The 25,529-nt window shown below is 36.4% G+C and overlaps 2 protein-coding genes across 2 annotated transcripts in view; both read right to left on the bottom strand.

Annotated features, from left to right (window-relative positions):
• The window catches only part of LOC112043184 (muscle-specific protein 300 kDa), a 140,247-nt gene extending 130,414 nt beyond the window's left edge, over nt 1-9,833 (bottom strand). Inside the window, exons 1-8 of the mRNA XM_052883332.1 lie at nt 9,580-9,833; nt 8,277-9,457; nt 7,831-8,037; nt 6,792-7,025; nt 5,777-5,953; nt 5,010-5,253; nt 1,472-1,651; nt 664-1,038 (exon numbers count right to left, since the gene is read on the bottom strand). Coding sequence (XP_052739292.1) covers nt 664-1,038; nt 1,472-1,651; nt 5,010-5,253; nt 5,777-5,953; nt 6,792-7,025; nt 7,831-8,037; nt 8,277-9,457; nt 9,580-9,750 — 2,769 coding nt within the window. The 5' untranslated portion in view covers nt 9,751-9,833. The remainder of the gene's footprint in view (nt 1-663; nt 1,039-1,471; nt 1,652-5,009; nt 5,254-5,776; nt 5,954-6,791; nt 7,026-7,830; nt 8,038-8,276; nt 9,458-9,579) is intronic.
• A 554-nt stretch (nt 9,834-10,387) lies between these two features.
• The window catches only part of LOC128198379 (muscle-specific protein 300 kDa-like), a 44,704-nt gene continuing 29,562 nt past the window's right edge, over nt 10,388-25,529 (bottom strand). Inside the window, exons 2-5 of the mRNA XM_052883584.1 lie at nt 19,858-19,919; nt 17,592-17,687; nt 15,852-16,028; nt 10,388-10,555 (exon numbers count right to left, since the gene is read on the bottom strand). Coding sequence (XP_052739544.1) covers nt 10,388-10,555; nt 15,852-16,028; nt 17,592-17,687; nt 19,858-19,919 — 503 coding nt within the window. The remainder of the gene's footprint in view (nt 10,556-15,851; nt 16,029-17,591; nt 17,688-19,857; nt 19,920-25,529) is intronic.

Below are 25,529 nucleotides of genomic sequence, written 5' to 3' on the forward strand. Positions count from 1 at the left end.
CTGAGTTTAATACTTATAGTGTAGGTAGAAATGTATTCTCAAACGAAAAATTATCTAAACAAATTATGAAATTTTCAATTCTGTTTAAATGTTTTTTTTAAATTTGGAAGGCAATTTCAGTCTCTACTTTCACTAGCCAAACTCTACTTATTATAAAACTGTAATAGGTCCAATTCGGTACATCGAAGATTTTCGATAATTTTTGTTGGAGGAATTATATAATCAATACTGAAGCCAATTTGTGTGTTATTGATCTTTTGTCTGTCTGTTTGTCAGGTTGATTTGAAGTGAAATGGGGGTTGAAAGTTTGTTCGGAAAGTCCTTTATTTTTCAAATGAATTTGTAAAAATAAGTGTGCGTACTACCAGAAAAATACTAAAAATAATCTAATTTAAGATTTTTCAAAATTCTACCCCTAAAGGGTTAAAAAGGGGTTAGAGTTTTTTTAATATAAATTTTCAGTTTTATTTTTGGAAAATGATTAGTTTACTATTTAATACATATAAAACACGCGAAAATATAAATAGGGTAGGGTGAAATAGGGGTTCGAAATTTACATCGATTTCAACGCGAACGAGATCGCGGGCATCTGCTAGTTACTATATAAATTTAAAGATTTTTCATTTATTATATAAATTTAAAGATTTGATAAAAATATCTCACCTGGAAGATAGTCTTTTCCTTTTCGAATGCCTCTGCTGAATCTACTTCTCTCACAATACTATCCATTGTCTTATCCACGTGATCCATCCATTTTTCCATCTCCCTGAATTTTTGCCTGTATGCGTCCCATTTGGCGGGTATTCGTTGTAATTGCTGCCTGAAATGTTCAACTCTATGTACCGTTGATTCCCATTCCTGTTCGCATCTCCTCAAAGCTTCCTCTAAGGTCTTGTCTCCGGTCTGGTGGGTGTAGCTCTGTGAGATTTTCTTTAAGTTTTGCAGACATTGCTCTACATGCATAATCTTGCCTTGGTGCCGGAAGTATTCTTCGTTTCGTATTAGAATACCGTCAGCGTCGTCGCTTTGATTGTAAGCCTGCCAGAATTATCATAAAATTAAATTATTTTTTTATTTTTAATATTATCATCCAGAAGAGAAAAAGCAATTGCACATTGGGTACCTATTACCATAAACATGGGTAAACGACAAACGTAGTTTTTGTAAATATTATTATTTTTTAAATTTTTATTAATTATTCTAAAAATATTTGTAAAGTGTTGAAGATAGTTATATTTCGTGCTTAGTGTAATGGAATTAAGTGGTTATTTTACTTTGTCGGAACTGTAAGGTAGTAAGTCTATTTAGCAGTCCTCTACAAATTTAATCAACTGCGAGAGGTTACTAATAACAAAGAGAAGTAAGATTTTTTTCATGAAATCATTTTTCTGTAAACGATTTAACTTTTTCACCACCATTAGTTACAGCTACTAAATTAAAACTTATTTTTGTATATCTGTAAAACATGTACCTGCTCTTCATAGACAATCTCCTTCTCAATATCCTTGATGCAGTGATGGAAGACGGCCTCGTCCAGTTTGAACTCCAGCCGCATAAGGTGAGGCGGCGCTCGGTCGAGGAGCTCCTTCCATCTTCGCTGCAGATCCTCGACAGTTTGCACAACGCGCGGTCTGTCTTCTTCGCTGACCAACTGATAAAGAATCACACTAGTGTTATATACTATAGACGAAAGATTGTTTGTGTGTGTGTTTACTCCTTCAATCCACAACCATTGAACTGATTTGACTGAAAGGAGATCATTCACGCTCCATACATTTTTGGGCTCTTTTTGAAAGTGCCGGCCAACAAAAAAAAATGGCACGACTCGTTAGAATTGGCTATTTGGAGCAATAGTTAATATGGCATAAAATTTGTCAGGTGGCTCTGAACCAAGTTATACAGGTTCGACGATTCGTTATTTCCATACATTAAGTCAATTTTCAAAAGTGCCCGCTAAGAAAAAAAAACTGATACGTATCGTTAGAACTGCCCATTTGGAACAATAGTTAGTACGGCACAAATGTTGTAAGATTGCTCTGAATCACGTTATACAGGTTCAATGACTCGTCACTTCTATATACATTTTTTGAGTTTTGTAAGTGCCCACCTACAATATAAATAATACGTATCGTTGTAACTAGCATTTGCAGCAATAGTTACTATAGCATAAACATTTTAGTATAGCTCTGTGTCCAGTTATGCAGTTTCGATGATTCGTCAAATCCATATATGTTTTATTGATTTTTAAAGTACCGGTTTACAAAAATATGCACTTATCACTGCACTTATCGTCAGAACTGCCCATTTGGAGTAATATTTAGTATGTCACGAATGCTGTAGGTTTGGTCTGAACCAAGTTATAAAGGTTCGATATCTCGTCACTTATATGCATTTTATTGAGTTTTGTAAGTACCCACCGACAATATTAATGATACGTATCGTTTTAACTGGTCATTTGTGGCAATAGTAAGTATAACACGAATGTTGTAGGATTGCTCTAAACCAAGTTATACAGGTTAAATGGCATGCCATCTCCATACATTTTATTGATTTTTAAAGGTGCCTGCCAATAAAATTCTTACAGGTATCATTTTAACTGATCATTTAGACATACTTTGTCAGTTAGTATGGCAGACACGTTGTATAAATGCTCTGATCTAAGTTATACAGGTGTGACTATTTGTAATATCCATATATTTTCTTGATTTTTAAGTGCCAACTATTAAAATGGTACGTATCGTTAGAACTGGCTGTAATAGGAACGGGGAGTAATAGTTAGTATAGTACTACAAACGTTGTAGGCCTGTTATATAAGTTTAATGAATCTTAATTTCTATGCATTTTATTGATTTAAGCAATACAGTTAGTTGGTAGGTATGACAGAAACATTGTATGATTGCTCTGATCCAAGTTATTTGCGTTTGATGATTCGTCATTTATGTTTTTGTTGATATCTGAATGTGATGGGGAACAATAAATAGGTAATAATGATGAATACTTAACTAATAATATGAAATAAATGTCATCATGGTGTAAGAGCTGTGTCATCATTATTTGTTATGTTCTTCCTTCTGGACCGTTTCTGAACTTGGTCATGTGATTCGCCGTTGTGCGTGTATTTGTTATGTTATTCAAGCTTGTAAACCGAATTTACCATTACTTGAAGAACTTAATAAAACGTTTTTATTTCTCTCAATGCACAATAACACAATTTTTAGTTACATTTGCACCATAATGTTGAATTTGTTTAAATGCTTAGAATCATTATTTCTATATTTTATTATTGCTTTTATGTTTTCCAACTTTTTCGGAAATCAATGAATGAAAGTTATATAACTTGTTTCAGTACTAGAATTTTTCTGAAGAGTGTGCAACGTGTTACTAACTATTGCTCCTAATGACTAGTTTTAATGTTGTACCATATTTTAGGTGAACGGTACTTTAAAAAATCAGTGAAATATATGGATTTAACGAATCATCTAAACAGTATAACTTGATTCGGATCTATACTACAACGTTTATGCCTTAGTAACTATTACTGAAAATGGCTAGTTATAACGATAAATAGCATTTACTTTGTAACTTACAAAACTCCATCAAATACATTGAAGTGATAAGACATCAAACCTGTATAACTTGGTTCAGAACAATCTTGCAACATTTGTACCATACTAACTATTACTCCAAATGGGCAGTTTTAACCTTAAGTACCATATTTTTGTTAAACGGTACTTTAAAAAATCAATAAAATAAATGGATTGGACGAATCATCGAAACTGTATAACTCGACACAAAGCTATACTATAATGTTTATGCCATAGTAACTATTGCTGAAAATGGCTAGTTATAACAATACGTATGATTTATTTTGTTTGCGGGCACTATAGAAGTGACGAGTCATCGAACCTGTATAACTTGGTTCAGTGCAGTCCTACAACATTTAAGCCGTAGTAACTATTGCTCCAAATGGACAGTTCTAACGATACGTACCAGTTTTTTTTCTTGGCGGGCACTTTTGAAAATTGACAAAATGTATGGAAATAACGAATCGTCGAACCTGTATAACTTGGTTCAGAGCCCTCGTACAACTTTCATGCCATACTACAACTATTACTCCAAATAACTAGTTCTAACGATTCGTGCTATTTTTTGTCGTTGGCCGGCACTTTCAAAAAGGGCCCAAAATGAATGATCTCCTTTGAAATGGAGATAGAATATACCCTAATTTAATTTTTTTTGGAAATAATTCGTGGTTCCCGATTTGTGCAAAACAGACTTTAACCGAATTATTATATAAAATATACTGGCGGACGCCCGCGACTTCGTCCGCGTGGAATTTAGTTTTTCACAAATCCCTCGGGAACCATGGATTTTTTCGGGATAAAAAGTAGCCTATGAGTAATCCAGAGTAAAATATATTTCCAAATTTGAACTAAATCGCTTCAGTAGTAGCGGCGTTGTAGGGTAACAAACATCCAAACATCCATACAAACTTTCGCGTTTATAATATTAGTAGGAAGTAGGATTTCTAAAAACAAAAACCGAAAAATTTTGTTATATATGTGCTAAAAAGAATTACCATAAAAATTTAAGCTAGGTATGCTACGAGTATGTGCAAAGATTCATCTGTTCACTACAAACCACTGAGTAGTTTATAAGTAAGCAATTGGCTGCATTCGGTTATTTCTATCAATTTAACTGTCTAAATTTAAAACAATCTAGAATTAAAGAAAAATGCTTCAATCTAAAGTACTAAGATTGTACCTATATATGACGCATACGTACGCAGTTTCATTGTTTTCCCTAATAACACGAGCAGAAAAAGGGAGTGTTAGTTAACTGTTAAGGACGTCCTTAACCCTACACCATCAGCCACAAGTCGGGGGCTCCGCTCGGAATTTTTCTCTCTACCACACGGCGAACCGTCACTTGCATGGTAAATCTGTGGATTGCTAAGATATTTGTCTCTATAGTTCTACCTTGCTTTTTTTACTTCTATAGGTACTAACCTCAATAAGTTCCCTTCCTGAACGGACGAGTTCCGATACGGCTCTCTCATCAGCTCCTTGGAAGAATCTCTTGTGGAAGTCGACAGCCTGCTTGGAGTCTACCCTGTTGTCAGCTAGCAAGGCCTCGGCCCGCGAGGCCCATTCCTCCACGGCTCGCTTCTTGGTCTCAAATTCATCCCAAGCTCGGACGAGGCGTTGTAACTCGGCTTCTTTGCGAGTTGCTTCCGATGATACGTGCGCAAATCTGATGAAAATAAATAATATTATTTTCAGTTGAAATTCTCAGCCCGGAAAAAGTTGGTGTAAACACCAACTTTTTCCGGGCTGAGAATTTGCTTCGGAGAGCACGTCTTAATAGTGATTGTTAATGCATAAATCATTGAGCATTTGGAGCAGCATGGTGGATCTAAGCTTCATATCTTTTTTTAAGAAGGGGGCCTAGCTTTGTAGCTGCCCGTTGAAATAGGCTGATAATGACTCTAATTTATTTAATTACTCTAGGAATAGTAATTTATACATCTGATTTTTTATGTAACAGTTTAGCAAAAGTTTCTTAAAGATCGAAGCTTTTCGCTTGAGAGATCACAGACTGAAACAACAATCGGGACAATAATGGTTGTCTCAACATTCCTCATGTCCGTAATCTCGTGAAAAAAATTAGAACACCCAGGACATCTCATATGTTCGACTCATTTCTCGAAAGCAAATTTCAAAAAGTTTCTAGTTGTATCGAAATGAGAATTATTTAGAAATGTCTTAAACCTTACCGTTCATTTAGGTCTCTCATCAGTCTGACTTGTTCTGTGACGTCAGCACTCTTGTCCGCGTCAGCCGAGTTGACGATGTTCTGGAACACCTTGTTCTTGCTCTCCAGCATGGAGCGGTAGTACGTTGTTCTCGAGAAGAAGCTGCGGTGGACCTCGTAGCGTTCTTCTATTATTTCGCTGTAAGAATAATATCAGTATGTAGCACTTTATAGATATAACTATATTATATCTATCAGATGTTACGATTACACCAAGACAATTGTCGACAATTGAGAAGATATTTTTTTTTACAAAATTACAAAAGATGTGTACCGTTTTTGTTCGGCTAATATATTTATAAACTCATACTAATTTTCAATACTGTATATCAATCGTTTCTTTACTGACAAGAACAATGCCAGCAGCAAATAACATGCACCAAGGTCCTCTTCCTGTTTTGACCTCAGAGCATCTATTACCAGAAGAAACAAATTGGGGCTCAAAGCTGACCCCTGGTGCAGGCCTACTACCACATTAAACTTATCGGTAACATCAGCTTCTGATAGAACGCTCATGCTTGTCTCTCTATACATTTCTTTTACTGACGGATTACCTATCTTTTACTATTCTTACATACTTTCCCTAATATTTTCTTCACATTCATAGCCCACCATTAACGGATATCGGAGTATTCTGTGTTCACAAAAACCTTGTGGGGGATTTTCTAAACATCCCTGTATTTTGCACACAGTTGAAGCACAAAGTACTTATATTAAGAAGTTAAATATCACGTGTCTCAAATGGTGAAGGAAAAACATCGTGAGGAAACCTGCGTACCTATGAATTTTCTTAATTATCTGAGTGTGTGAGGTCTGCCAATCCGCATTGGGCCAGCGTGGTGGACTAAGGCCTAATTCCTCTCATCCTGAGTGGAGACTCGTGCTCAACAGTGAGCCGAATAGGGGTTGTTAATGATGGTGATGATATTTAGAAGTAAATCAAAATTTTTAAAAAATAAAAATATTTCTATTCTCACCGTCTAGTTTCAGTGGTTGTCCTCAAAGACTCTTCAGCCCTGTCTAACCACTGACCGATCTCCTTTTGTCCACTCTCCAAAGACTCGTGCTGCACCAACAGTTGCCTGTACTGATGCAGCTTCACCGGCACGGTCGCCCTCACCCGCACCAGGGCTTCCTTCTGTTCTTTCAGTTTCTTCATGTTGTTCTCCACATCGTCGCGCGGTAACTCAGCGATTGCGTTTTGGAAAGTTCTTGAAATATAAAAAATGTTATTTTATTATTTTGTTTCAAGGATAATTTTATTTATTTTAACTTGATTGCTATGCGTTGCAACTATGTTGCATGAACTACATATTATATCATTATTAAGATCACTTGATGCAAAACATCTATGTACTATAATATAAGTTTTGACTAAATGACTAAACTCAAAAAAATTGGTAAATTACTCACTGAAAGCTTTATCTTTTTTGATGTAATTCAAGAAATTAAGAACATTTTTACTGTTTAAATTAAACTTTGTCATCTTATTTGCGTTGTGACATTATAATTTATATTTATATGTATTAAGATATAAATATTAATCTCTCCATTGCTACCCAGATTTCAATAAAATGTGTCATCGTTATGACGTCATGATATTTATTGAATACAAATATTTATCTTTTTTTTTATTATTCTTTACAAGTTAGCCCTTGACTACAATCTCACCTGATGGTAAGTGATGATGATGAGTAAGATGGAAGCGGGCTAACTTGTTAGGATGAGGATGAAAATCCACACTCCTTTCGGTTTCTACACGACATCGTACCGGAACGCTAAATCGCTTGGCGGTACGTCTTTGTCGGTAGGGTGGTAACTAGCCACGGTCGAAGCCTCCCACCAGCTAGACCTGGACCAATTAAGAAAACCTCAATCGGCCCAGCCGGGGATCGAACCCAGGACCTCCGTCATTAAATCCACCGCGCATACCACTGCGCCACGGAGGCCGTCCAAACATTTTTCTGCGATTAAGCATTACCTATTCTAAGTAAATTTTGTCTGACACAACAATACCTGCTTATAGATTTGAATAGTTCCTCATGCTGTTCAATCTCAAGATTGAGCTGCAGCAATTGGTCGATGTATGTCTGTATGTCTGTTGTGTTGGCTCGTGGTTGGCGTGACAACAAGTTCTCAGCGCCAATCAACCAGGAGTCAAGGTTCTGGATCCCCTGAGCCAACTCCCTGCGGTGGCGGAGTGCGTCGCCTCCGCGTACGTAACTGAAAAACGAAAGTGTGTTTTATCGAGCATAAAAATATAAATCAAGCTTAAGATTTATTTATCTTACTTATATGCAAAATTAATAAAAAGATTATGGAACTCATTATGGTATGGACCAATTAGCGTAGTTTTATCAAATCTTTATTATAAATCCTATCCTATATGCTATAATTAAGTCTTGTTAATTTATTTTGAATAAGATCTTTTAGTATTTTAGTTTAATGATACAAAAACTTACCATTCTGCTTCTTCCCAAACACGTTTCCAGCGCTCAGTAATTTCCACATACTTTCTTTTTATCTCAGAAGTAATTTCTTCTGAGCAGGTCGCTGCCAGAAATCCGGCTGCATCACCTAACAGTTGATGTTTCTCTTTCCAAACAGTTAAATCCTGGAAAAACTCTAATCTCTCGTCTTCCGAAACCCTTAACATATGCTGGGCTTTGTCCAACCAACTCGTGAACTGATCTGCCAACGACGTCCATCTTTCCCAATGAGCAATAACTTCCTCTAATACACTTCGAGCACATCTGACGTCAGATGCCACTCTCCTCCAGTTCTCTGCAACGTCTCTCAAGAAGGCATCAATTTCTCTAGCTTCAGTCCTATCTACTTTACATACTCTCTTATATTCCTCTGCTACTTGTTTAATATCAACATACGCTTTATCAAATTCCTGGAAAATTTTATTTTTCGTAACAAAATTATCATAATCTTCTAATAAGGCACGAACGTGATCGACGCGGCCGTACTTTCCCGTCCAAATGGCCAACTTGGCTTTGGTCAACTCGGTGAAAGCCACGATACAACACTTGTGTTCGAGGTATTTTAACCTGGCTTTTCTCTGTGGTGCCCTGCGCTGGACTGTGTCCAAACGGTCTTTCATATCTTGTAATCTTTCTGGGGGTATTCTAGCAGCGTCGGGAGATCTCAGGGCCGATTCGAATCTCGCGATCACTTCTGGTAGATCAGCGAAAAACTGACTGTGCTCTTCCAGCTTTTCACTGATAATAGCGGCGGTTCTGTCATCTAATGCTGTGGGTATTTCGTCAAAGTAGAGTAAATACTCGGCTCTCGCCAGCCACTCACCCACCATACAAAACTCTCCGGGTAGATCTGTGTCTAGTAGCCAAAGCCATCGTCTGTGCAATCTCTCCAGGTCGATCCATAGAGAGACAAGTTCTCGCCAGGATTTTGGTGCGATGGCGACTAAGCTTTGTGTGTACATGAGTTTTTCAAGTTTCTGGTAGATGGGTTCTCTGGAGAGGCGGTCGTTTTCGGCGCGCACATAATCTTCGTAGTTTCTCGAGAGAGTCCTGGTGTCATACTGCCGTTGGATGATAGTGACACGTTCTGTTAACCACATGCGAAGTGATTCGTATTCCTCTTGCACTGCTGCGACGGCGTCTGGGCCTGTTGTCTGGAAAATTAGATTTTAATTTATTCGATGACATTATAATATTTAGCGATGACAAATTAACTATGAAAGTGTACACTTTTCAAAAGTTTGCATTACAAGCATCGTCAAGTTAACCCACTCACCTTGGGCTCTGGGTATTTATGAAGGAACTGTGCTACGTAGGTCATGATGGACCTTTCATCTGGCTTGTCCACATCAACATCCTCGGCATCCAAAAGCCTGGCGATTCCGAGCTCGCTCTCGGCCACGTCGAAGGCATGTTCTAGACGCTGTCTGTTTGTCTTCCTCTTCATTTCAGCTAAGTTGATGAGATTTGCTTTTATTGCGTCAATGATGGCGAGGAAGGCTATGCCGTCGCGCCACGATGGGCCGAAGTCTGTGACTTGAATGTTTGAGTCCCTTGATTGACCAAAAATATGTTAATAAGAGCTCAAATTACGAAAATAGAATCATTAGCTGACGGTGCATGCAACAATTTGAAAATATCAGAATTTTTGTTCTCAAATCAGCTATACACTGCACTTAAAAGTGGTAAGAATTCCTAACCTATTTTTAGAAGTTATTAAGCTTCACATTTTTGGTTTAGTGATTAATCTGGTCATGAGGTCCTCAGTTCGAATGCTGGGTTGAATTATGAAATATAGGATTGCATTTTCTTCCAATAGGTTATATTTAACAGTCTAGAGATATAAAGGTGTAACAACCCCATGCCTCAGGAACAGGTTAAGCTGTCAGTCCCGTCATTATCGTTATCATTCTAATAGCAATTGTTGTACAGTCAAACATTATGATTCTAACCCTGGTTGTGGTGATGTATCTACATTCCAAAGCCTGTCTTTTATGTGATCACGGTCGGATCTTGTGAGCCATGCGAATATGCTAATAATAATGACTGCTTCGACTTGTTACGCTATAGTTGTATTGAGGAACTTACTTAGGCAAGGCGTTAGCAACCCATTGTAGTAACGTCTTCTTGGCTCCTTGCTTCCACCTGTCCTCTGCCCTGTGGGTAGGTGTGGCAGCGCCAGACTCCTGCGACATGACTGACGCGCACCGCGAGCCGCTCAGGTATTCTAACGCTCGACTGTTCTCTTCGATCTGGTGGAAGCATTATAAATATTCACTTATTACACACGATATACAGGGTGCCGGGGAGTATTCTCCTTAACTTCAAGATGATCACGTCGCCGATACAGGAGCCGAACTGCATAACTAATATTTTTTTAACTAAAAAATAAAACCTTTTTATGTTTTCATACAAAGTAATTCAAATAATTCCGACTATCCATGTAACACACGCCTTTATCTATACTTGCATTTTAAAATTTGGCTAAAGTTTGGCTACGTCATCATATTTTAAGACCTATTCACAAAAGAAATATTATTTACTCCGAAAATATTAATTTTAAAACATTTGAACAGTTTTAATTTCTTTTCGGTAAAGAAAATTATTGAGGGGTCTTGAATCTCGGGAGTATTCCCTAGAGTTATGAGAAATACTCCCGACCACCCTGTATATTGGTTGTCTGTATTTTATTTATTCTGCCCACTCCTAACAGACTATTCGATTAATTGAAGGGGGAATTGTACCTATATAGTCAAGTCCAAAAAAACGTGGCTATATACATAAACCATTAAACTGTTAACTTGTATTGTAACTGATTGTTAAGATTTGCTACGATTATTTGCGTAGGCGTTTGAATATTTCATTTAAAACGAAAATGTTGATTGATTGCAATGAATAATAATTTTACTGAGCTGTTTTCTATGAATAACTGGCGAATCCTTGTGACAATGCTACAGAAGGTTACTTAGACTCGGTAGTAACATTGATCACCTTGCATCGGTTGGTTAATAGGTAGGTAATAGGGATACTTTAGGTATAAATTGACTTTTAACAACTTCAGTGTCATCAAAACGCCTCTGTACTATATATGTCGGATACTAGTCAGGTGCTGCATGGCTTTAGTGAGCTATGACCTTTAACTCCCTTAATCATTAACAACTTCAGTGTCATTAAAACGCCTCTGTACTATATATGTCGGATACTAGTCAGGTGCTGCATGGCTTTAGTGAGCTATGACCTTTAACTCCCTTAATCATTAACAACTTCAGTGTCATCAAAACGCCTCTGTACTATATATGTCGGATACTAGTCAGGTGCTGCATGGCTTTAGTGAGCTATGACCTTTAACTCCCTTAATCATTAACAACTTCAGTGTCATCAAAACGCCTCTGTACTATATATGTCGGATACTAGTCAGGTGCTGCATGGCTTTAGTGAGCTATGACCTTTAACTCCCTTAATCATTAACAACTTCAGTGTCATCAAAACGCCTCTGTACTATATATGTCGGATACTAGTCAGGTGCTGCATGGCTTTAGTGAGCTATGACCTTTAATCTCCCTTAATCGTACTCATACATTATGTAGGACACATGTAGGAATTAAAACAACAAATACACGCTTGCAAAAGAGGACAAATTAAAATGAGATTTGAGACATACAATACCGAAATATAAACCGATTACACTAGATACTCAATGTATGGCTTCTACTACTATAATAGTTATACCTACCTATACCTTCTTGCAATTAATGTTATTCAATAAACAAACAAATAAATAATATAAGAGTAGGTATCCTACAAGTATAATTATAAATAAATACAACGCATCATGCCATTCAGTATTTACATGTAATTATGTATAATTAGTTATTTTACTTACTTACTATTCTGTTTTAATGTATGAAACCCATAATAATAACCAACATTTATTTTGCGATTGTTGTTGAATTTCAGAACTAAATGGCTGAGCCAAATATAATAAGTTTTAATTAATAAAAAAAAATGTAGTAACAGTCCATTAGGAAATGCAGGTAGTGTTTTGCTAAACGAACTAAGAAAAACTAAGATTTTAAGCATTTAAAGGGAAATCTGCTAAAGCATGTACGCGATAGATACACTTGTTCGGTGTTCTCCAATTCAAATTGTGACACGATGTATTTTGTACGCATTGGCAACATTTGTTTAGCGAAATGAAAGCAAATCCACTGTCTCCATCCAGCTGGAGTCCTCGCGAGCGTGGTTCAGAGACCTGTAGATGTATATTTCGCCAACGCGTAAAAAATACACCACTAAACAGAGCTACAGACGTTCAGTTTTAACTGTACAGTCATAGATAATCGATATTTCAATCAAAATCATTAGAAAAAATGTACAATTAAAACTGAACACACGTACGATTTAAAACTGTAACAGTATAGGTATAGTCGGATGCAATCTTTATGACGTCTGTTAAATAAGGTGCCCCACGCGTAAGTATTGCCTTGCCCCCGCGCCCTGGGTAATCGTTTATACCTGAAATCTTTTAAAAAAATTGCGCAGTTTAAACATTCGCTGCCCGCGAGTATTTTATCGAAAAGCCCGTCTGCGTTGAAGAAGCCGACAGTCAGGGAATGCGGTTTTAATCTACCGTTGTGAGCCATTAAAAAAATCTTTATATTCCTCTATCGGAGCATGACTCTTTTGCCCTTAGTTTACTTTATATTTTTTTACATGTCACGTAACGGATACGATGGGCGACCGGTCGTCCATTTAGGTGTCAAATGGCAAAGTACAATGATTTGAAACGTCATATAAAATGCATCCGATTAAAATACGCTTTCAAAGCATGTCCACACAAATGCGTCACCGGTTGCCTTCAGGTCATTGAAAACCAATCACAAATAGCGCTATTTAAAAAGGCGGTTTTGTTTTTTATACTATCAATAGAATGCTTCCCTTATCATAAGTGAAAAACTATCTTCTTAAGTAGAACATCATTTTACTACACACTCGATAGAATTCTTGCAACTGAATCATGAATGTAAGTGTAAGAACGTAGTTGAGGCTACGTGTATTTCATAGATACAAGTATACCATACCCTTTAGACCATAACAGTGATACTACTAGGCTGTTGTTATTAATGACAATATTGTATTTCTATCATATATAGGTAAAATCTATCAGAAAGCCCTACTCAATTTACTGCTAGACTGATGCACAGTGACGTGCACAACTTTTTAATCTAGGGTAGGCTTTATACAAGTGCATACAAATGAAAAAAACCTTCTACAATTTTTCGCGTCTGAAGCGCACGCCACTGGTAATGCAGAAAGCAAACTTGAATGCAACCAAGAATCAGGAGGACTATTCCGTAACGATGTTTCAACTCGCAAGTGCGAGTTTCAAAATCTTCTCTATCTTTCGCTTTGTACAGTATCGTGTTAGACAGAAAGAGATAGAGGTAAATTCAAGACTCGAACTTTCGAGTTATAAAAATTACAGAATAGTACTACTGTATTCGTGTGAACAACACGTTATTTTTCACCCACCTTTCGTCCTCTGTCCTGTGGATCCAATAATTTGAGCGAAGCTTGCGCAAACAAAATATATTCAAGCCAATTAAAATGAGAATAGATCTACTAGAGGGTGAAGATCTAGGTAAAGGTATAACATTTAAATAAAGGCTCCTAGATAAATGCATGCCCAATGCCCAAGTTTGTTTATAGCAAGGCATATTAAAGCCATGCACGTTTACATAAATAGGCAACATTGATTCTCTCAATGGAATTTAACATTTGGATAACAGTTCGGATTAACACAAATTTCAGCTTAATGTTTATCTCTTTTTCTACATAATTAAGTTACCTATATATACTTTTTATAGCATTTATGTCTCTTCATCCTTTGTGAATTGCTATTTCGTATTTTTGAGAGATTTAATCTATTGCTATTTCTCTGTAACTCACTATATTTAATATAGTAAGCAATTCAGATTTTAAGAAACTGAGGAAACAGTAGGTTCTTCTACTGCTCAAGGAATACTAGATTGTTTCTCGCCTTGTAGGTAATTTGTAAGTGTAACGTAGTCAGTTTATCTAGATATATCCTCATTAACATGGCTACAGGCTAATCAACAGTGCATTCAACCCAGTGTTATCAAACAACTGTTTCAACTTCACTAATACTAAGTTTTACACTAAGACTGGAGTGAGAATTGCAACTATTGAGTTGTACTTTTAAAGTAACTTATGTGACCCAAAAATGATACCATTTAAAAAAAACATTGTGAAAATGTATCAAATTTAGAATTCACAATTCAGTAGTTGATTTACAAAATATACGAAAATCTGAAACAAAACTGTTAGACTTCAAATAAGTTAAACACTACAATTTGAGTGAAAACTGCAACAATTTATCTAACTAAATCAGGGTAAACATTGAGGGATCTATTTGGAAAGTAGTGAAAGTTTCTAGTGTTCTAACTTCTAACTAATGGCGTGTAGGTTTGTTTAGAAAGTAATTCCCAAAGTAAACTATACTATCGTATTGTTACATGGTTACTGAACGTTTTGCAGATAATTCTGTTGTGTCTAACTCTATCTTCTAAACAAAGTGCACTTCACTCTCAATCCACTAGCAGGCATCGCACTATATAAACATATTTCTTTTATGTGAGAATTGGAAAGAGTTCTCTGCTGATGATGGAAAAATACCAAATTCACTAAAAATATAAACTTCGACTGCATTATTAAATACAATAACCTTTTGGGAAAAAAATCATATAGAAAAGTAAGTACAAGATTAAATGTAAGATTATAAGTATGAATACCAAAATTTTGCAATAAGTATAAACGCTTAGAATATTTAAATTTTTAAGTATGGAATTAAAAATGCAAATATAACATAACGTAGGTAATATTACTACCACAAAGTTAGCTATAAATTATCATACTTACATCCTTTTTATCTTGCAACATAGCAAGTCTAAGCAAATTTCAGTATGACTGTAGATGATTATTGTATATTTGAAAGCTTATTATTATTATATATATTATTATTATTAGATTGATCTGATAATAAGGCTCTACAAGGACGGAGGACTCATTCTAAGGACAAAGCTTTATCAAATGAATTGACTAGAGTAAAATCCTTGAGTGGAAACTGAGTCTCAGAAAGCAGAATGTCGATTTATACTAGGTGGAGCGACAACCTCCGGATAGTAGCTTGCAAAGAGTAGATGCGAAAAGCCAATAAGTCTGGCGCTACAAGAGGCCTATGTCCAACAATGGACCCATAATGGCGGATGATTATAAAGTAGACAATAGTGATCTATACTAATATTATAAAGCTGAAGAGTTTGATTGTTTGTTTGTTTGTTTGTTTGATTGAACGCGCTAATCTTAGGAACTACTGGTCCGATTTGAAAAATTCTTTCAGTGTTAGATAGCCCATTTATCGAGGAAGGCTATAGGTTATATATTATCCCCATGTTCCTACGGGAACGGGAACCACGCGGGTGAAACCGCGCGGTGTCAGCTAGTCTTAAATAAGACCTCAATGTATACCTGGAAGTACAGGATGATGGTCCATATCAGGCCGAGTACGACCGCCGGCCGCCCATCCACCAGATCAGCAGCGTTGATGTTGACCAGCTTGATGCGCTTCCCTGCCAGGAAACGGAGCGCTGTGTTTGCGTTCGACAGGAAATGCGGGCGACGGAGGACACGGCCACGTTCCATTGGCTAGAGAAAAATAAAGAAAAATTTTAAGGAGAAAGGCTTCTTATTCTGATGTTATAAGCATTTTTAATGATGACCTTCTTTGAAGCTTAACATAAATTAGTGAAGATTAATCAGACACTGATTTCAAAAATGCCTCCGAAATAAGTCACATTTTATATTGGCTTCTTAAGTAAGTAAGGCAACTATAGAGTGTGGCTCATATCGGTGAGAGTAGCAAGATTTTGCGGCCTATTGCAAAAAATTTAGGCATATCAGGATTTATCGGAATGTTCACATAAATGTACAAGAAGCATAAGTATCTCCATCGACAAACTGTGTTATGAGTTTACAGTATTGCGTTAATATTTAAAATGCTTGATCGAAAAATTTCATGTAGTTCTTGGAACACTATGTTACTTTAAAGCTTTTTTAGTTTAATAATCTTAATAATATAGATGACAATGAAGACATAATAAATGAAGAATTTAAAGTGAAGATGGAAAATGAGAGCAAAAGTAAACTAATGACGTATAGTATACTGAATTCAAAGAAAAGGTCAAGGACAGTCAGCGCAAAGAGGAATACTCTGACAAGAGACTCATGAATCAAATGAATAAACTGTCAGAGATAAACTCAGGTAATACTGTTTGAAGTCAATACATGCACACCAATCATCGAAAGGCGTTTTCACTGTCAAGTGGGCGATTGAGGAATGGAAATATTATGGCCGTTTGCCAGATGTAAGGCATGCTTTGGCTTCCGTGATCGTGAACGTGAATGAAATCATGAGACGAATATTCGGAAACAAACGTAAGGTCAGGTAGACGGGACGGGCTTGTAAATATATCGAATTTGAATCTATCGTAAATGGAATTCAGAATTTTTAAAAGAGGCGAATTAATCCTCAAGTAAACTGTAATTCAAGATGCTTCTGGCAGAATTGTTACCAGTCAAAGAGTTGAGCTGCTCACGGCATATTTTTTTAATTCTGAGAATTTATGCTCTTGACATATTAAGATGACTTGGCTCTCAAATCACTTACTATTTTAATCGTCTCCTTGGATTGTTATGATAGAAAGAAGATATGTGGCATTATTATGAGAATGAGTTAATTAGTTATAGCGGGTTGAACTCCTTAAAACACATTGTTTGAGGTTGTTAACCTTAAGAGAGGAATTTCTTAACATTCCATGAATTTACCGGGCGTGTTCTGGGTCCATCCTGTGACAGAGAGTAAAACTCTGAACTAATCTCGAGAGGTGTAACTTGGGTGTAGCTCTAAAGGGGATTTTTAAAGAATTATTTGTGGTATAATATGGAGAGTCATATCATTTGCTTCGTGTATCCGATAGCACGTAAAGATGTCGGTTCTGCGCCTGGTCTACTGGTATTTTTAGTCTTGTCATCTGTGGTCTGTTCTCCCATCGCACTATATAATTGAGGGATTAATTACTAATGATCTCCTATATTTGATGACTGTAATATATCCTGCCTAGATGGTTCATTGTCAAAATGAATTGATTAATTACATAAACAGCTGTGGCCAATATTTCAAGGGGAGGATTTATTTAATAGGATGCTTACCAGTTTCTCGCCAGACAATACTTCAAGCAGGGCAAGCAGCTTGGTGCCATCTCGGAGGTCGTAGATGAGGTCATCAATCCGCACGGGAGGTATGCGCTAAAACATAGTTTAAACTGAATATGTGTAACTCTTCGTTGATCAACTATTTGTGGCTATGTTGCCTCGGACCATGAGGTTCTGTGTTGGTCTTTAACAAATAGGCTAGTTGAATCATATCAAATTTAATATCTACAATATTAATTTCACATAGTACATGAAATAAGGGTCCGAAATATATCGATATTTATTAACAAAAGTTTAGGATTTCTTATAAAGCTAATTTAAATATCATGTCTTTTTTCAAATTTTCTAAACATCAAAAACGCTGTCGTTCATTTTGCGACGTCACAATGTTACAAATTAATGAACTAAACGTCAAACTAATTGCTAACATATATTTTTGTCAAATTGTTGTTAATTTGACTATCCCTCAGTTCTCCAGATTTGGGAAGTTAACCTTTCTGGGAGGGCACGTTAAGCTGTCTGTGCTGGTCATAATCATGAACATAAATGATAGTGATCGTTAGATGGTCAATCATTATCATCTCCCGCTAATCCGCGTGCGGTGCGGTAGCTCACCAAATCCCCTCTTTCATAAAGCCGAGAGGAAGCCGAGTCATTTAAGTAGGCTTTTAATAATGGTGTACGTCATCATCATCATCATCATTATCAACCCACATTCGGCTCACTGCTGAGTTTGAGTCTTCTCTCAGAATGAGAGGGGTTAGGCCAATAGTCCACCACGCTGGCCCAATGCGGATTGGCAAACTTCACACACGCAGAGAATTAAGAAAATTCTCTGGTATGCAGGTTTCCTCACGATGTTTTTCCTTCACCGTTTGAGACACGTGATATTTAATTACTTAAAATGCACACAACTGAAAAATTAGAGGAGCATGCCCCGGAACGAATTCGAACCCACACCCTCCGGAATCGGAGGCAGAGGTCATATCCACTGGGCTATCACTCATTGCCAATATAATAATGTACATACTTCAGTGAAAATAATAATAAGTCCTTGGATGATTCAAGGGCTACGATGATAAAAAATGATGGATGAAGTCGCTCACTTGTTTGTTAATGATCCAACACATAAAGAAGTAGGTAATTAAGTCATTATCATTTCTTAATATAGACCTTACGAGATAATGTGCAGTTGAACTTTGACATTGTTTACCGATACAATATACATTTTGATACAGATTAAAGGATAATTAATGTATACAATAAATATATTTTTCCTTTGTCTTAAACAAGGTCAAGTAAACTCCTATATCTAAGTAATGACAATCTATAGCTCTCTACATCTGAGAGTTCGAATCCGGTCCAGGGCATGCACCTCCAACTTTTCAGTTGTATACATTTTAAGAAATTAAATATCACGTGTCTCAAACGGTGAAGGAAAACATCGTGAGGAAACTTGCATACCAGAGAATTTTTCTTAATTCTCAGCGTGTGTAAAGTCTGCCAATCCGCATTGGGCCAGCGTGGTGGACTATTGGCCTAACCCCTCTCATTGTAAGAGGAGACTCGAGGTCAGCAGTGAGCCGAATATGTGTTGATGATGATGATAGCTCTCTACATAATCACCCGCTGCATAAGTGACTTGGGAAAACTTCGCATCGTAGTATTTTATCCATATTCTCGTGTCTCGGAAAGCACTTTAAGGCTTACCCTGTTCCAATTTTTATAAGTTGTTTTTAATCTCTCATTTATTTATTAGTTCTTTATTTTTAATTTTTAACTATGTCAATATAAATATAAAAACAAAACACAAAAAAATCAACCCTCCCGCTGCGGGACATTTGAGTGCCCAAGCAACCGGTGGTCAGGGTTCCAGAGTGAGGAACCTCATCACAATACGCGCCGTCTAAAGAATAACTGCCTTTTGAATCCGACTCTTGATCCAACAGTTAAGCGAAAGCTTCTTAAGGTGTTGGTCGAAGCTTTTTGCTATAAGACCATTGACTGAGACAACCATCGGAACAATAATAGTTGACTCAACATTCCACATGGCGGTAATCTCGTGAGCAAGGTCCAAGTATTTTGATACTTTTTCATAAGTTGTTTATTATTATTTGCGATGGTTTTCCAGTTACCATCTCATCTTATCATGGCGAAATATTACTCTCCTGGGCGAGCTATGTCATAAAAAGCTACTACTACTACTACAAAAAGTAGAATGTGCAGTATAACTTAGCGTATCTTACCAGAAAGTTTAACTTACCTTTGATAAATGTGAATTGATCCAATTGACGAATGTTTTCTTTTGTACTCTTTCCTGTTCATCTGTAACAAAAGAAAGAGAAATTAGTATTTAGTAAGAACATTCGATTTAGAGAGAACCTGACTTTGTCATTTTACCTGAAATCTTGTCAGCTCATGCTCCTACAACCATTGTAGGATGCAATTGCCCTTAAAAGAATTACTAATTTAAATTATGAGGAATCATAATTATCTTCAGATGCTAAACATTTCAGGGAGACAAACGGCTTTGTAGCAATCCTTCGACAGAGATGAGGCAAGTCTGGTTAAGTTAAATCTTTATCTGCATTTCAGAGATGAAGGTAATGTTTGTTTACGATATATTTTTAAAATTTCTTTAAATTGTGTGCATGAAAACTAATTAATTGTAATTTAATCTTGGAAATGAATACTTCCAATATTTTCATAAAACCTCAATTTCGCAACTTTAACATATCATCGTCATCAACCCATATTCGGCTCACTGCCGAGCTCGAGTCTCCTCTCAGAATGAGAGGGGTTAGGCCAATAGAATTAAGATAATCCTCTGGTATGCAGGTCTCCTCGCGATGTTTTCCTTCACCGTTTGAGATACGTGATATTTCATTTCTTAAAATGCACACAACTGAAAAGTTGGAGGTGCATGCCCCGGACCGGATTCGAACCCACACTCTCCGGAATCAGAGGCAGAGGTCATATCCAAAGGACTATCTCGGCTCACTACTAATAATATAATCACATGACAAAAATTACAAACCCATGACGTAACATAGCAAACGAAACATTATGCAGATCTCTAATCCAAGATCGTATGAACTCATAAACTAAAAATAAAGAATAATAATAGAGATTACGTGCCTATTGAAGCGATTACACGATATTTTGGCAGATGCGGTCGCAAAAGCACCAGCAGTGCACTGAACTTGGCAACTTGGCAGCTGACGCCATGATTCACTTCCATGTAAGCGCCTGACGACGTCGCTTCATTTAGCGATGCATCGCTTTGTAAGAATGCAATTTGCGATCGAAAGCGAATTTTGCTTTTAGTTAATGTTTTATTTCATGTTTTACGATTTACAGATACTAGTATACACAACGCCATTAAATTGTACCTACACATGGCGTTTTTATGTAAGAAAAACATAGAAAACGCTAAGCTGGCGCTCATACCCGAAATTACTACAGTAGGTGGAATAATAGGTACATATGTATTCTGTGGTAAAACGCATGAACGGTGGTATGCCTGAAAATCTTACGAGTAGAATTGAAACGGAAGATATAAAATCTATACTAATATTATAAAGCTGAAGAGTTTGTTTGTTTGATTGAACGCGCTAATCTCAGGAACTACTGGTCCGATTTGAAAAATTCTTTCAGTGTTAGATAGCCTATTTATCGAGGAAGGCTATAGGCTATCCTCGTATTCCTGCAGGAACAGGAACCACGCGGGTGAAACCGCGCGGCGTCAGCTAGTCTTATAATATGTTAGCAAAATGCAACCATTAGGTTTAGAATTATTGTAAAAATTACTAATTTATTTGCATAATCTAAGATTTGATATTGATTTTCACAATTAGTGACTTACTTGTGTTTCAAACAGTCCATGCCAAATATTAGTAAAGTTTGATCAGTAAATTAATACCAGATGTCAAATGGAGAGACTTTTACGGTCATATTTATAAACATAGATTAAGATTTAAACCAATTTTCTTCATAGCAAAGTGAACTATAAGTTGTAGTAGTAAAATTGAGGTAAATCCTAACCTATATTAATAAACTATACTAGAGGTTTCAACCACGTGATTCCTGTTCCCGTAGGAATACGGGTAAATTATACCCTTCTTCGATAAATGCGTTATCTAACACTAAAAGAATTTTTCAAATCGTTTATCTGACCAGTAACAAACAAACAGCTTCAGCTTTATAAACATAGTATAGATATGGCCGTTAGAGTCTCTAAGCTTCTGATTTTCTTTAAGGAGACCAGCAAGTTGAAAACAATAATACTTTTAATCACAAGTTTAGATTAATGGCACAGAATATAAAATAGTTGATAAAGGCAGCAATAAATAAATGAAAGCGTTTAGGTGAAAACAATCATTTACATTAGAAATCTAAATATCTCCTCAATATTTCGTATTGAGAAAACATAATCCAACATAGTTTACGATATCAAGTCAGCGAATTTATGGTTCCAAATGACGGTTGCGTTTATAATCCGGATGGTAGCTTTATAAAAACGTCAATTAAGTTCCGTAGATTTTGTGCATGCCACGACTCCTGAGGGACGCACGCGAGGCGACGCCTGGTACGGGAACAAACTACCCTTAGCTCGCCTTATTTACACCAACTCGGAGGGGTACGAAAAGGCAGCGTCGCTGGAAACTTCTGTGGATTTTCCAGGCCATGCCACGTAATATTAAACGAAAACTTGCAAGCCTATTATGATTTAAAAAAATATTAACCAGACATGTTTTTAGTCTAATATCATGCATAATAGAAAGCAATGATGAGGTCTAAGTTGGAGCGCGTTTGTCTAGAAGATGGCTGTTCAGTCTTGCCTTGCCACTCAACACAAAAGCCGGATAAAAGTTAATAACAAAGGCAATCAGTAATTCCGTACGTCCTCGAGCTTGGTTTTTCTTAACAACTAGCAGACGCCGCGCGGTTTTACCCGCTAGGTTCCCGTTCCCGTAGGAATACGGGGATAATATAATAGCCTATATCCTTCCTCGATAAATGGGCTAACACTGAAAGAATTGTTGAAATCGGATCAGTAGTTCCTGAGATTAACGCGTTCAATCAAAGAAACTGTTCAGCTTTATTATATTAGTATAGATGATAATGATGACGAGTAACTTTCGCTTAACTGCTGGATCAAGGGTCGGATACAGAAGGCAGTGATTCTTGAAACGGCGCGTATTGTGAAGAGGTGCTTGGGCTCTCAAATGTCCAGCAGCGGAAGGGTCGATTGTTTTTATAATTTTTTAATAGTATTTTGTATTAATATGACCTACTACAAGTTTTAAAAAGGACATATAAATAAATTATAGAATACGAGTATTATTAAATAAATAATCAATAAATCAAATAATTTTTAAATGTTATCATTCTACCATCGATATTGTATAGGTCTCTGGCCGCTCTACAGTCTTCCACATTCTGTTGTTCTAGCATGATCAAAAGATGATAATTTTTGGAGTTTGCTATAAAGTATATAATTAATTTTAAACAGTTATACGATTTGCTTTTTATTCCTTTCGATTCGATTACTTTTAGATTACAAGATCAGACCTCTCTCCTTATAGGTGAGGAGTCTCCTTTACTTTTTAACCGACTTCAAAATGAAGGAGGTTCTCAATTCGGTCGGTATCTTTTTACCAAATAAGCAGTCAAATACGTTCCAGAAATCGCATGGCATTTGTAGTACAAGTAAAACAAATATTCAGCAAGCTCTGTATTGTGTTGTTATAAGGAGTAATAAAAGAAAAAGACAGAAAAGAATACTCTGGTACTAAAGAAGAAACTTGTTGCGAAGACATTTCCTTTAAGTTTTGAATTTATTTGACAGACGTTTATACCTCCAGTGTTTATCTACTTTGTAGACCACAAAACAGTGCTTAATATAGCGCTGATATTTTATATTTTGTCCGAATTTTATGTATATGTTTCATGTTTTTTTAAATGATGAAAGAAAAACAAAAGTACCAGCACCAAAGCTTTGCGTGACTAAAATACCAATAAACGAAATTGCCGTTTGTCTTTCTAAATATCGTGCTTTATAGAATTTTTGTCGTCAGCCATTTACTGAACGCACTTTTCATGACTGAAGCAATAAAGATACGTCTTCAATAAGTATGGCATTACTTTTTGTTGGTATCACATTTAAGGAAATAAGGTTCTTTGTTTGTTTTGATAAATGATTATGATATACTGAATTATCGAGAACGTAAAACCAGTTTCTTCCGCTGAGCTACGAAATTTAGCAGTTCTTTTTTAAAACCAGCATTTATAAATAACAAAAATTTTAGTGAATCCCATTTTTCCCCTGTATTCTATTATTTATAACATTAAGTAAAAAAAGTATTAAATAATACTATAAAAAATTTCAAGTTTTTTCAAAACACTACGCAAAAATTTATTTCTGTTCTTTAACTGTTTATACTTTTTTCAATATATTCCATAATTCCAATTATGTTGTGTATATACTATATCTTTATTTGTTTGTAGATCAAAGAAACCATTCAGTAATATTAGATAATTGATTAGTCAACTTCCCTCTTGTAGTTTGATAATGGTTACCGCAAATTAACCTTGAGACGAACTTGCAAAACCAGTTTTTCCGCAAACAAGCTATACCAACAACAACAAGTATGGTGCTTGCATAATTTAAGTAATTTACATCATTTTGGCAAACATTTAAAACCCTTTCTTTCATAGACAAATTAGCTGCATAGAGCAATAGCTTAGAGGTGTGAATGATATACAGGTATTATTATAGTATTATATTTAGAGTAATAGTTAATGGAATAAACAGATCCTCTATCTCATCAGACCGTTATAATATAGCCAAAACTAAATTATTAGCAACCCATTTTCGGCTCACTGCTGACGTCGAGTCTCCTCTTAGAATGAAAGGGATTAGGCCAATAGTCCACCACGCTGGCCCAATGCAGATTGGCAGACTTCACACACGCAGAGAATTAAGAAAATTCTCTGGTATGCAGGTTTCCTCACGATGTTTTTCCTTCACTGTTTGAGACACGTGACATTTAATTTCTTAAAATGCACACAACTGAAAAGTTAGAAGTGCATGCCTTAGACCGAATTCGAACCCACACCCTCCGGAATCGGATTGGCTATATTCACTGGGCTATCACGCATAGTATCAAGCACATAATACATATGTTACGAGTATGCGCAATAGCCTTATTTTGACCGCAAGCCAAATGATCTAACACGCCCAACCTTGGCACGTATCAAGTAGCCATGTTTGTCTTGCAGCTTGTGATAGCTAACGCCTTAGCTGATGTTATTATACTGTTATCTACTTTTATTACACATTTGCTCGTAAAGAGTCTCTTATTTCACCAATTTCAATATCGTAATGTATCATAATACACACTTGTGCGTTATGGTTATGTAAAACTCACGGGTTTTTGTTTTATTACAGAACATCAAGTAGAAAAACGAACGGTACTTTTTTAAACCTTAACAAGGAGTTTTTATGTCAGAAAAGTGTTCAACATTTTATGAATTAAATTAAATTTAATATACTCGTAATATTAGAGTGATAATGTTCTGTTTTGAGCCCGGAGTTGTAATTGTGTTGTGACAATGTTAATGCTCAAGTGGCAATGGGCAGGCCACATAGTTCGAAGAGTCGTTGGACGTTGGGGTCCCAAGGTGGAATGGCGACCGGAACACGCAGTGTTGGTCGACCCTCCACTAGATGGACTGAGGATATCAAGCGGGTTGCAGGGAGCCGCTGAAGTCCATGCAAGAGGCCTATGTCGACGTCCTGCTGTGGACGTCTATTGTTAATGATGATGATGATGATGATGAATGTTAGTGATAATGTAATACTACAATTAACTCACTCTGTGCTCATTTTTTTATGGAGAATATCTTGTCAAAATTAAAAATTAAACTTGT

The sequence above is a fragment of the Bicyclus anynana genome, chromosome 9 (assembly GCF_947172395.1).
Source record: "Bicyclus anynana chromosome 9, ilBicAnyn1.1, whole genome shotgun sequence".
In the NCBI taxonomy this organism is placed as follows: Eukaryota; Metazoa; Arthropoda; class Insecta; order Lepidoptera; family Nymphalidae; genus Bicyclus; species Bicyclus anynana.